General features: G+C 32.1%; 1 protein-coding gene across 1 annotated transcript; it reads left to right on the plus strand.

Annotated features, from left to right (window-relative positions):
- Window positions 1-309: 309 nt before the first annotated feature.
- LOC130946513 (annexin D4) lies at window positions 310-13,084 on the plus strand. The gene is made up of 6 exons (XM_057875277.1): window positions 310-394; window positions 928-1,103; window positions 9,285-9,503; window positions 11,441-11,665; window positions 12,397-12,465; window positions 12,775-13,084. The coding sequence occupies exons 1-6, from the start codon at window positions 349-351 to the stop codon at window positions 12,985-12,987; spliced, it is 948 nt and encodes a 315-aa protein (XP_057731260.1). The 5' UTR covers window positions 310-348; the 3' UTR covers window positions 12,988-13,084.
- The last annotated feature ends 456 nt before the right edge of the window (window positions 13,085-13,540 follow it).

The raw sequence follows: 13,540 nt of genomic DNA on the forward strand, positions 1-13,540 counted from the left end.
AAAAGAAAGAAAAGTTACATTGAGAGATTGAAGGTTTTATAAATTACCAAACACAAGTTTAAACTTGTTCCTAAGGGACAAATGTGTCATTTCAAGTGTTTGTGATGTAACCATTTTCTAGAGTATTTATTCCACGTGCAAAAACTACATTATTAATCAATTAATAAATATGTTGTTACAGCAAAGCAAGACTTAATTTTTTAATTTTTTAAAATAATTCCTACATTTCAATACACACTAAAATGACGAAAATAACCTTCCAGGCTAATATAAAGTGAAACATATACATGCCCTTCATTGAACACATCTCATAATCTCATTCTCTTGTGCTGTCCATAATCTTGGAAAATGGAACTCAATCAAGAGTTAGAAGCTGTCCCCCAAGCACTCTCAGGTTCTTTTCAAAATTTCTTTCAAATCTATCCAACTTCTATACTATATATTCCATCCTTTTAATTTCAAGAATTATATTAAGTCACTTTCACTTTTATAATATATATCTATATTTTATTTATTGATTGTATCTATATATTTAAAGAACCAATTTTAATTTCATGTGGACCCTGACATATTAATAGATAATCATTTGACAATCTGGTTATATGAACTAATAATTTGAGCAAATTAATATATAAGTAATTGAGGATCGATTAAGTATTTTTAAATTATAAGAAATATTTAATTTTATTGTCATTTGTGTAAATGGTTAGAGATTGAAAACGATATTTATTTTGTTTATAAATTTAAAATTTTAGTATAGAATTACAATTCAATGATTATAATAAAAATTGTATTTAGAATATGTTTGAATTATATATAAATATATAAAAATTTTACCTATATATTTCTTTGTTTTCTTTCTTTTTCTTAAAAGTTTTTTGGAAATTATTATTGAGAAATTAAATGATGGTTGATGAGTAATGAAAGGGCATGGAGTGGAGGAGAGTGCATTGGTAACAATATTGGGAAAATGGGATCCATTGGAGAGAGAAGCTTTCAGAAAGAAGACACCAAATTTGTTCATTGAGGATAAAGAACGCCATTTTCAAAGATGGGATGATCACTATGCTCGTCTTCTCAAGCATGAATTTGTCCGTTTTAAGGTACATTCTTAATAATAATTATTAAATTTTTTTCCTTCGGTTTATTTACTTTATATTTCACAATAATTAAACGTATAGTCGTGTATTTAGCCCTTATTTCTCTCTTTTTTTTTTTAAATATTTTTGTAAGAATAATTTCTACCTTTATTATCTTTACTAAAAGAAAAATATGGAATTCATGCTGACTAATTCATATATGAACATATAAAAGTTGTTAATAAAACAATATTGATTGGTTTAATAATATAAGGGAATTCCACTGCGGCCATAACTATAGTGATTTTAATGATTATGAAAATTTGGTAAAAATTAAAAAATATAACTAAAATTAAGGTCTTTTTTATTATTTATAAGTAAAACTATTTATTTTAATAATTTTTTATTTTTTATTTTTAAAATAAAATTATTTTCAAATAATAAAAAAATTATTTTGATTTTAGTTAATTTTTTAAAATATTATTAAAATTCATGATCACCATAATTATAGTGCATAAAATGTACCTTTATATAACGATATTTTATTTTAGATATTTTGATTTGAATTTTTTTAGTCGAAAATATATTTTTAAATTAATTAGTTTAAGATTGCATTTGACCAAAAAGAAGAGAGAAAGAGTAGGTAGTTTTTTTTAATTGTTAAGTTACATGCTCGATTTAAATGGGGAGAAGAGTTTTATGAGTGACTTATGATTGATTATATAATTTATTGATTGTTATACTAAACAATTTTCCTATTTTCATAATCTCTTTTCATGCAATATCTTTCAATCAATTACATATTTTGATGTCTTTAATTATGTCACTCCAAAGCCTATTTGATTTAGGTTCTTTATTTTTTATGATAAATTTTGCCATATTACTACTATTACATGATGTCATAACGCATGATCCGATTTGTAACTGATAGAATTTGAAATCTGAAACGTGAAATTTGGACCATTCGTTTTTCTTGTTCTGGGTAATTTTTTTTTTTACATTTTGAAGAACACAACTCGCAGGGTTCGAGTTCTGCTTCTTCTGATCCACAACGAAGTGAAGCACCTCTTTTTTCCATAGTCAAGTTCAACACTTCTTTTGCTTCCATATTCAAATTAAATTTCCTCCAACGGATTGTAGGTGATAGGTAAGCTTAAGCTTAAGCAACTGTATTCAGCTGAGTTAGTTACAATATAACTAGTGGGCTTTGTTGCTGTTAGGCCTGTGGCTCAATTGGTTAGTTAGTTGTAATAGTTAGTTAAGCCTTAAGCCACTAGCTACTGTTTAGAACTAGTTGATGTTGGAACCTTCCAGTAACTCACACTCAAGCTACAACTATAAGTAGCAACTCTTACTGCTACAGTAATAGCTTTTACAACATACACAATTACACATTTATGTTCTTCACTCTCTTCTCTCTAATCTCCTTCTTCTTCTTTAATTCTTCAACCTTCAACCAAGGTTCTTGATACCTTTCATGGTATCAGAGCCCACGGTACCACTACTTCCGCAAGAAAGTGCAAGATCTGATTCAATTAAATTTCAGCCACAATGACTCAAGGTTTCACAGCAACACCAATCTCTATGAAGTTGGACGAGGACAACTATTTTCAATGGAAAGATCAAGTAGAATCAACAATTGAAGGAAATGACATGTTGAATCATATTACAGGAGAAGAAATCCCTTTGCAGTTCCTAGTGTCAGAAAACGGTGGATCTAGTACAGTGAACCCTGAGTTCCAGAAATGGAAGAGGCAAGATGCACTCCTCAAGTCATGGTTGTTAGCTTCAATGAGCAAACCGTTCACAACAAGGATGGTTGGATGCACCTATACATGTCAAGTTTGGAAGAGACTGGAAGATCACTTCTCCTCTCAGATCAAGGCAAAAGTAATGCAGCTTAAGAACCAGCTAAGTACTATTAAGATTGGTGCTTCTGTTACTGATTATGTGTTGTCTATAAAAGGAACCATAGATGCTTTAGCTTCCGTAGGAGAACCTATAAAAGAAAGTGACCATGTGAATGCGATCTTGAATGGTTTAACCGAAGAATACTCATCGCTTATAACCTCTGTCCTAACCACAACAAGATATCAAGGAATAACAGTAGGAGAATTAGAAGCCTTACTTTTAGCACATGAAAGCATGTTAGCAAGATTTCGAAGACCAGAAGCTTTTGTTCAAGCCAATTTAGCTCAGCACATTCAACCAGGGCAAAATCAGCAGTCAAGAGGTGGATTTAGAGGTGGTTTTCGAGGCAGAGGTGGCAGACCGTACAGAGGAGGCAGAGGCTCATATGCAGGTGGCAGAGTGATGCAGGAACAATACAATGGAGGCAGAACAGCACAGGGACAATCCGCTTCTGGTTATGGAAGGGGCCAGTATGGAAGAGGAAATTACGGTGACTCAAGAAACTATGGGGATTCAAGAGGCTACAATCAAGAAAGAGGCTATAGTCAATTTGACAAACCACAGTGTCAAGTGTGTGACAAAATAGGCCACACAGCAAAGACGTGTTGGTATAGGTACAGTGAAGATCAATATGATGCAGGCTACAATGAAGGAGGATACAACAATCAGATTTCCCAACCCGCAGCCAATTACAGCAATGTGCTGGCAACTCCAGCAACCATTCAAGACCCAAATTGGTACCCTGATTCAGGTGCTACGCATCACATGACACATGATGAACAGAATCTAATGGAAAAGGAGGAGTACGGAGGAGATGAGCAAGTTGTGATAGGCAACGGTACAGGTTTGCAAATCAATTTTGTTGGTAATTCGTGTTTTAAGTCTGATTTAAGCTCTAAGTTGTTCTTGATGAGAAAATTGTTGCATGTACCTGAAATCACTAAGAACTTGATGAGTGTGCATAAATTCTGCTGTGATAACAAAGTATTCTTTGAATTCCATGCTGATAAATGTTGCATTAAATCTAAGGAAAACAAGGAAATTGTCCTTCAAGGGAGTGTTGATAGAGGATTGTATAAATTTGTCAAGTTTACCACTGCACACACACCAGCAGCCTATGTTTCTTCTCTAAAAAGCTTGAATAACCTTCTTCTTTGGCATGCAAGATTGGGACACCCAAGCAGAAGTGTCATGTCAAAAGTCCTTAGTGTTTGTAATCTTTCTTTTAAAATTGATAAACTAGAATGTCCAGCTTGTTGTATTGGCAAATCGCATCAATTACCTTTTCCTGTTTCACAAACAATATACACAAAACCATTAGAACTTGTATACACTGATATTTGGGGGCCAGCACCCATATCTGACAATAATGGAAACTGGTATTTTGTGAACTTCATTGATGCTTTTTCAAAGTTTACTTGGATATACCTTCTTAAGTCTAGAGCTCAGCTTAAATCAGTCTTTAATCACTTTCACCAAATGATTGAATTGCAACTAAATACAAAATTAAAGATGATTCAAAGTGACAATGCGGCTGAATATGTTAGTTTGTCAAAGATATTGCAGGAAAGAGGAGTTTGCCACAGGTTCTCTTGTCCACATGTTCACCAGCAAAACGGCTCAGCAGAAAGAAAACACAGGCATGTGATTGAAATGGGGCTAACATTACTGGCTGGAGCTTCAATGCCTACAAAATTTTGGGGGGAAGCGTTTACAACAGCAACCAAGTTAATCAATGTGCTGCCTACACCAGTTTTACAGGGACAATCACCTACAGAAAAGCTATTTGGAAAGAGACCTTCCTATGAGAATCTAAGGGTTTTTGGGTGTCTATGCTTTCCTCACCAAAGACCCTTCAACAAGCACAAGTTGGATTTCAGGTCATCACCATGCACATTTGTTGGGTATGGGACAACTCAAAAAGAGTACAAGTGTCTCACTCAACAAGGAAAGATCATTACAACTCCAAATGTAATCTTCTTTGAGGACAGATTTCCTTTTGAAGAAGCAGCTAAGCAGGATGAGAGGCTAGATGATCCAAGCTCAACACCAGAAATCTCAATGATGCCTAGAATTCCTCGAGTTAACATTGACAATAGTGAACAGCAGCAGCAAATTAATCCACACTCACAACAATCAGTAGGAAAAGTCCACCAGCAACAGCACAATACAACCATGAGATCACAAGCATCACAAACAAGTGAAAACAAGCAGCAGCAACTAAGCAGTTATGTGTCAAGTCCAGCAGCTCCAATATGTCCAAGAATTCCCTTAATTAACACTGATAGACCGCAGCTTCATCAACAGCAGTTAGGAAGCATATCTGACATCATAAGACAGCAAGAACAGCAGCAGCAGTTGCACAATTCAGGAAATAATAGACAAAAATACCAACAACAACAATTGGCAAGCTCAACAATGCAGCAACAGTTGAGCAATATTGGTACACAGCAACAATTAATCAGTCCAACACAGCAGCAACAATTGGCAACAACTAGTCCAAGACAGCAACAATCAATGACTCTAAGTACTTCAAGACAGCAGCAGCAACAATTCATCACTCCAAATCAGCAGCAACAATTACAACAACTAATAAGCCCAAGGCAGCAGCAGCAACAATTCATCACTCCAAATCAGCAGCAACAATTACAACAACTAATAAGCCCAAGGCAGCAGCAGCAACAATTCATCACTCCAAATCAGCAGCAACAATTACAACAACTAATAAGCCCAAGGCAGCAGCAACAACAATTCATCACTCCAAGTCAGCAGCAGCAGGAACAATTGGCAACAATTAGCCCAAGACAGCAGCAATCAATGACTCCAAGCAGTTCAAGACAGCAGCAGCTTCAGCAACAATTCATTACTACAAATCAGCAGCAACAATTCATCACTCCAAATCAGCAGCAACAATTACAACAACTAATAAGCCCAAGGCAACAGCAGCAACAATTCATCACTCCAAGTCAGCAGCAGCAGGAACAATTGGCAACAATTAGCCCAAGACAACAGCAATCAATGACTCCAAGCAGTTCAAGACAGCAGCAGCTTCAGCAACAATTCATTACTACAAATCAGCAGCAACAATTCATCACTCCAAATCAGCAGCAACAATTACAACAACTAATAAGCCCAAGGCAGCAGCAGCAGCAACAATTCATCACTCCAAATCAGCAGCAACAATTACAACAACTAATAAGCCCAAGGCAGCAGCAGCAGCAACAATTACAACAACTAATAAGCCCAAGACAGCAGCAAAAATTAATCAATCCAAGACAACAGCAAATGACTAACACTAGTGCACAACAGCAACAATTACAACAATTAATCAGTCCAACACAGCAGCAACAATTAATCAACCTGAGACAGCAACAAGTGAGTAATACTAGTGTGCACCAGCAGCAATTACAACAGCTAATCAGCCCAAGACAGCAGCAACAACAACTAAGAAGCACTCCTGAAACTACTGTTCAGCAGCAGCAGCAACAAAGACCAAACAATTCAAAAATCCTCACACAACAGCAGCAGCATAGCAGAATTAGACCTGAACCTGTGTTTTCAATCAGAACAACAACACTTCAAAGACCAGCAGCAGCTTCAGCAACCCCCATCCCTGTACCTATAAATGACATTGAAATCGCTTTACCACTTGAAGAAGAAGCACCTCCAGTAGCACCAAGCGTGAATACACACTCTATGATCACTAGGAGCAAAGTTGGCATTTTCAAACCAAGAGTATTTCTGGCCAGTGTGGAGCCAAGAAATGTACAGCAAGCACTTCAAACCCCTGAATGGAAGGCAGCTATGGACCTGGAATATGAAGCCCTGTTGAAAAATAAAACCTGGGAACTCGTTACTCTCCCCCCCAATAGAAAAGCAATAGGAAGCAAATGGGTATTCAGAATTAAATACAACTCTGATGGGTCTCTGCAAAAGTACAAGGCAAGGCTGGTAGCACAAGGGTACTCACAGAGACTAGGGTTTGACTTCACTGAAACATACAGTCCAGTGGTCAAGCCCACTTCAATCAGAATTCTGTTGTCAATTGCTCTAGCTAAGTCTTGGACTATTAGGCAGTTGGATGTAAATAACGCCTTTTTACATGGAGATTTGGTGGAAGAAGTGTATATGAAGCAGCCAAAGGGATATGAAAAGGGTGACTCCTCTTTGGTATGTAGGTTAACCAAGGCTCTCTATGGACTAAAGCAAGCTCCTAGAGAGTGGTATCACAAACTTGCTAACGGGTTGGGAGAGATTGGATTCAAAGCAACAAAATCAGATGTGTCGGTGTTTCTAAGGGAGATGAATAGAGTAAAGACCTTTGTATTGGTGTATGTTGATGATATAATCATCACAGGAGAAGCTGAAACTCAGATAAAAGAAGTAATTGAAAGGCTAAATGCAAAATTTGCACTCAAAGACATGGGCAATCTCCACTATTTTCTTGGAATTCAAGTGGCAAAAACAAGTGATGGAGGACTACTTCTCTCTCAACAGAAGTATATCAATGAGGTATTGAAGAAAGCAAATATGGAAGGTTGCTCAAGTTGTCACACTCCTCTGCCCTCAACAATAAAATTATCGGCCCTAGGTGGCTCCAACTTTGGTGATTCTCAGCTTTACAGATCGATTATTGGTAGCCTGCAATATCTAACAGTGACCAGACCTGAGATTTCATATAGTGTGCACAAGATGTCACAGTTTGTACAAGCCCCTTTAGACAGTCATTGGAAAATGGTGAAGAGAATACTAAGATATCTCAGTGGTACAATAAATCATGGACTGCATTTGAACAAAGCTAACTCCATGGAAATCACAGCCTATAGTGACTCAGATTGGGCAGGGGACCCTGATGACAGGAAGTCCACAAGTGGGTACTGTATATTCTTTGGTTCAAATTTAGTCTCTTGGGCCTCAAAGAAGCAAACAGCTGTAGCAAGGTCAAGCACAGAAGCTGAATATAGGAGTATGGCAGACTTGGTAGCTGAACTAATTTGGGTGAAAAACTTAATGTCTGAGCTGCAATTTCCATCAAAAGAGGCACCCATGGTCTACTGTGATAACTTAAGTGCGGTTCTACTTGCTGCCAACCCAATCTTACACTCAAAATCTAAACATTTTGATATAGACCTTCACTTTGTCAGGGATCATGTAAATAGCAAAGACATTAAAGTAAGTCACATTCCAGGAGCTATGCAAGTGGCTGATATCTTGACAAAGGCTGTGTCCTCTGAGAATTTTCTTCACTTCAGGAGAAAATTGAATATTAAAAGTCTTGACAGTGCAACGGGAGAGTTGAAGAGCAGAGGCAATAATCAGCAGAACCAGCAAAACAAATGTGTAAAGATGATGATGCATGATGATCAAAATACAACAACACAAGAAGAAGGTGAAAGTAGAGGTCATGATAGGTAAGCTTAAGCTTAAGCAACTGTATTCAGCTGAGTTAGTTACAATATAACTAGTGGGCTTTGTTGCTGTTAGGCCTGTGGCTCAATTGGTTAGTTAGTTGTAATAGTTAGTTAAGCCTTAAGCCACTAGCTACTGTTTAGAACTAGTTGATGTTGGAACCTTCCAGTAACTCACACTCAAGCTACAACTATAAGTAGCAACTCTTACTGCTACAGTAATAGCTTTTACAACATACACAATTACACATTTATGTTCTTCACTCTCTTCTCTCTAATCTCCTTCTTCTTCTTTAATTCTTCAATCTTCAACCAAGGTTCTTGATACCTTTCAGTAGGCATCACTTTTTTTTCTTTTTCTTCTCCCAAAAAAGCTTGATTAGAAGGAAATAATTTTTTTCTCACTGTTTTCAGCATTTTGAATAGCCTCAGATGATATAACGAAAGATTATTTATTACTACTTTATTATGACTAGTTTTCCTATTTTTGATACTAGTCCTACCTTCCATTTTGCAAGTTTTTTTTCAATTTTTCTATCATCGACTTTTATATAGACACTCTCTTTGAATTTGCCCTCATCGATATATCCAAATAAGTCATCAGGAATCTATAAATTAGACATCTCATTTTTTCTGCCAACACCTTTGGCAATGATATTTGATATGTATATTCACATTTTTGATAAATGCAACTACATCAGATAAATTGTTTGATAAGTAGTGATAACTAATAAATTGTTTTTATTTTTTTAATTAATTTCAAACTAAACTATGTTTGAAATAATCAAATTTGAGTTATATTAGTTATTAAATCCTTTTTCTCAAAAAAATATTTTATTCTCAATAATCCAAAATGTGCTATCCTAAGTGTATTTGATTTCATCAGAACACAGTTATGTTGTGGTCCATGCATCCATGGGAGAGGGATGCCCGTTTAGTAAAAGAAGCAATAAAGAAGGGAAAAGCATCATATGGAGTGTTGGTTGAGATAGCATGCACAAGATCTTCTGAAGAGTTATTGGGAGCTAGAAAGGCATACCATTCTCTCTTTGATCACTCCATTGAAGAGGATGTTGCCTCTCACATTCATGGCATTGAGCGCAAGGTAATTCAAAAATATTAAATTACTAAGATCGTCTCCAATTTTTAAAAAGCCAATAAAATATGAGTTTTTTTTAATTGTTTGATAAAGTGTAATTTTTATCATTTAATATTTTTATATATATATTTTTTTGTTTCACTTAAAGATTATAATGTAAGAGATCTACACTTTATCAAATAATTGAAAGAAAAAATTGAGAGAATCTATTTTCTGATAAAATATTTTCAGTTTTGCAAATGATAAAAATATTTTTAAAATAATTTAAAACGTGACAAAAATATCCAATGTAAAATAAATATTCTCAAAAAAATATTTTAGAGATTGGATTTTGATGTGATTTTTTGTAAGTATATTATTGAAAAAATTAAATATTTTTATCCATAAATTTTGATGATTTTATATTAAGTAAATTTTTTTTTGCGATTTTATTTTGTCAATGGCCAAGAATACTTTCAAAAATAAAAGTTTATAGAGATTGAAATTATATGCACTTTTTTATTTCTATATATTTTTTTTATAAATAGGAGACTCGAATCCGCAACCTTTTAATTGAGTATGAGAAAACTATACCATTTGAGCTATTACTCATTGACTTATTTCTATATACTTTTTAAAGAGTCATCCAGTTATTTTAATAAAAGTTTGGATAATCGAATAAATAGTTTATCAAATACAAAAAATTAGTTGTCATCTATATAAAAAATAATTTTTTGTGGTCTTTTCTAATATTTTGAGGATATTTTTTACGTTATCAAAAGTATAAGATATTTTTGTTTGTATTATAAAAAATTGGAGACGATTTTGATATAGTTTACCCGAAAAGAAAATAGAATAATTAAACCTACTGCTTCAATTATAGTTGTATGTTGTTCGAGAAATTATTTTGCTTTAATTTATTATTAACTTTTACATTTATTTGATCGTATATATTTTATGCCAATATTTATGTTATTTTTAATTCATGCGTACATCTTTTTTTTTTTAAGTTTTATGTTTGTTACTTAGATTATTTTTTATTAATAATAGACTTATTATTGTAATTATTTTTTAGTGAAAGTATATAAAGAGTACATAATATATCTATTCTTCTCTAATCATGTTTTTTAAGATTTTGTTCTTCATCTAACCAATTAACAAATATTTAATGTACAAATACAAACATCATAAGATTTTTTCAAAGAACAATGAGGTTAAGGCAAGGGTGAGGATATATGTATGGTCAAGTGAGCTATAAATTGAATCCTTGACTAGCCTAAATTTTCACTTAACATACACATATTTTATGTACTTTTAAAATCATGCCTAGCTACCCATAATTTTCAGTTTTATATTATAAACTCATGTACTAAATTATCTTTTAATTTTATCACATATGCATTGATTTTTTTATTAGCTTAACTTTAGGATAATTTTGTCCTCTTATTTATTACTATATATAGTTTATATTGTAAATTTTCTTTTTTTTATAAATAAATATAACACATTAATGCACATAGTATTTTAATTATTCTGGTTTCACATAAGTGGATACTCATTCTAGATATCTTGTCAATTCAATATTTTTTTATCAACTCAAGTTTTCACGATTTTTCACACTTAATTGATACACAATCTCTATCTTAAGCTAACCAAAAAAATAAATTAAAAGATTATTTATTTTATATTATGTATTCTTTATATACTCTTAATAAAAAATAATTATAATGATAAGCCTATTGTTAATAAAAAAATAATATAGGTAACAATGTTTTTGACGGGGACATGCAAACATCTCGAATAATTATTTGTTAACATTGTCCATACTTTGAAAGTTGAAACTAATGACATGTGAGAAGTGAGATGAATTTGATAAAATAAAAGTAAACATCAAATATGAAGATAGATAAAATTTATAATAATTTAATTGAATAACATTATTTATTGCTTTTGGAAACAAACAGTTCTTGGTAGCACTTGTAAGTGCTTATAGGTATGAAGGAGCAAAGATTAAGAATGAGCATGCAAAATCAGAAGCAAAAATAATTTTTGATGTGATTAAGAATGCTCATAAGAAACCTATCAATGAAGATGATGAAGTCATAAGGATATTAGCAACAAGAAGCAAGCCTCATCTCAAAGCACTATACAACCACTACAAAGATATTTCTGGCAAGAACCTTGATGAGGTATTTAATGATCGATAATGTTAGGAACATAAAAAATAAGTAATTTAAATCGTTTAAATTTATCTTATTTAGTATTTATTTATTATTTTATTTAATATTTATTAATTATTGTAATAATTAATAAATATTAAATAAAATAAAATTTAAATTTTTTTATTTTTCTAATATTAACGTTATATTCTTAATATTATTGACCTCTGATAAACTGAAATAAAATAAGAATAAAATAATATCTAATATATTTTAGAAAAATAACAAATTGATCATAGATTTTTTTATGAACAAATTATTTAATAGAATAATTAAATTGTTTGATTTTTGACGGTATCTCTCAGTCCGACAAACTAAAGACTAATCCACCATGCTATTGAGCTCTATTTAAGAGTATGCTGCTCGCCAATGATTACTGCATGTACAAAATGAAAAATCAATTAATTTAAAAAAAAAGAATTAATTAATTTCCTTTTATTTTATTAAGAATTCATTCCATTGATATTTTAAATGATCATAGACCTCTTTCTTAGTTTACAATCAAAACATTCACGGTCGAATACAATGATTAATATTAATCATAAGAATTTGAGCCTCTATTATTAAAATTTAATTTTGGTTCGGCCTCTGCGTGTGCAACAATCTTATAAAAGTGTAGTCCTCATGTAATTTTATTGTACACCATTTTCTGTTGATAAATCTTAACTAGTTCTTACAAAAATTTCACCTACTTTTACTAGGATCTTGATGACATAAGGTTCAAAGAGGCTGTGCAATGTCTTTGTACCCCTCAAATATATTTTTGTAAGGTAAGATTTGAAGCTCTATATACATACATTGAGAAATTAAATCATGGTTTAATTATTTTGTCAGTCCTTGTAATTTTACTAAATTTTCAATTAGATCTTTATATTCTTTTTTTTTTTGATTGAGTCCCTATACTATATTAGATTTTGTAATTAAGTCTCTACCATGATAAAAATACTAGAATTAACAGAATATTCTGTTAAACAAAATAAATATTCTATATAGTTTAACAGAATATTATGTTAACATTTGTGCTTATTATTATTATTATTATTATTATTATTATTATTATTATTGTGTTGTGTCCTCAGGTTTTGGATTCGGCATTGAAAATTGATGTTGATAAGAACACTAAAAAAGCACTTGGTCGTGTGATTGTTACTCGAGCTGACATTGATATTAAAGAGATAATGGCCGATTACAATAACCTTTACGGAGTTACTTTACCACACAAAATACAAGACATTGCTAAAGGGAACTATAAGGATTTCTTGCTAAACTTAATTGCAAGAGGATCTAATTAATTATTTGAAGAAATTCAATTACAAAAGAGACCTTGGTTGTCATTTGAAAGACGAAATTTGAGATTTGATTTTGTATTGTCTTCTTAAATAATTTGTATCTCCCCCGTTCCCAAAAAAAAAAAAAAAGACAATTATCTCTAATTTTGTATTATCTCTAATTTTTGTCAATATCTATTATTTCTGTTTTTCAATCTATATCTGTTATCTCTATTTTTTAATTTATATCTATTATCTCTATTTTTCGATCTATATCTATTATCTCTATTTTTCTATCTATATCTATTATCTTTGTTTTTCTTATCTATATTTATTGTCTCTGTTTTTCGATCTATATCTATTCTCTCTATTTTTTTATCTATATCTATTATCTCTGTTTTTCTATCTATATCTATTACCTCTATTTTTCGATTTATATCTATTATCTCTGTTTTCTTATATATATCTATTCTATCTATTTTTTGATCTATATATGTTATCTCTGTTATTTTCTGACCTATATCTATTATCTCTATTTTCTTATCTATATCTATTATCTCTGTTTTTCGATCTATAT

Source organism: Arachis stenosperma, chromosome 8, assembly GCF_014773155.1.
Source record: "Arachis stenosperma cultivar V10309 chromosome 8, arast.V10309.gnm1.PFL2, whole genome shotgun sequence".
Classification (NCBI taxonomy): Eukaryota; Viridiplantae; Streptophyta; class Magnoliopsida; order Fabales; family Fabaceae; genus Arachis; species Arachis stenosperma.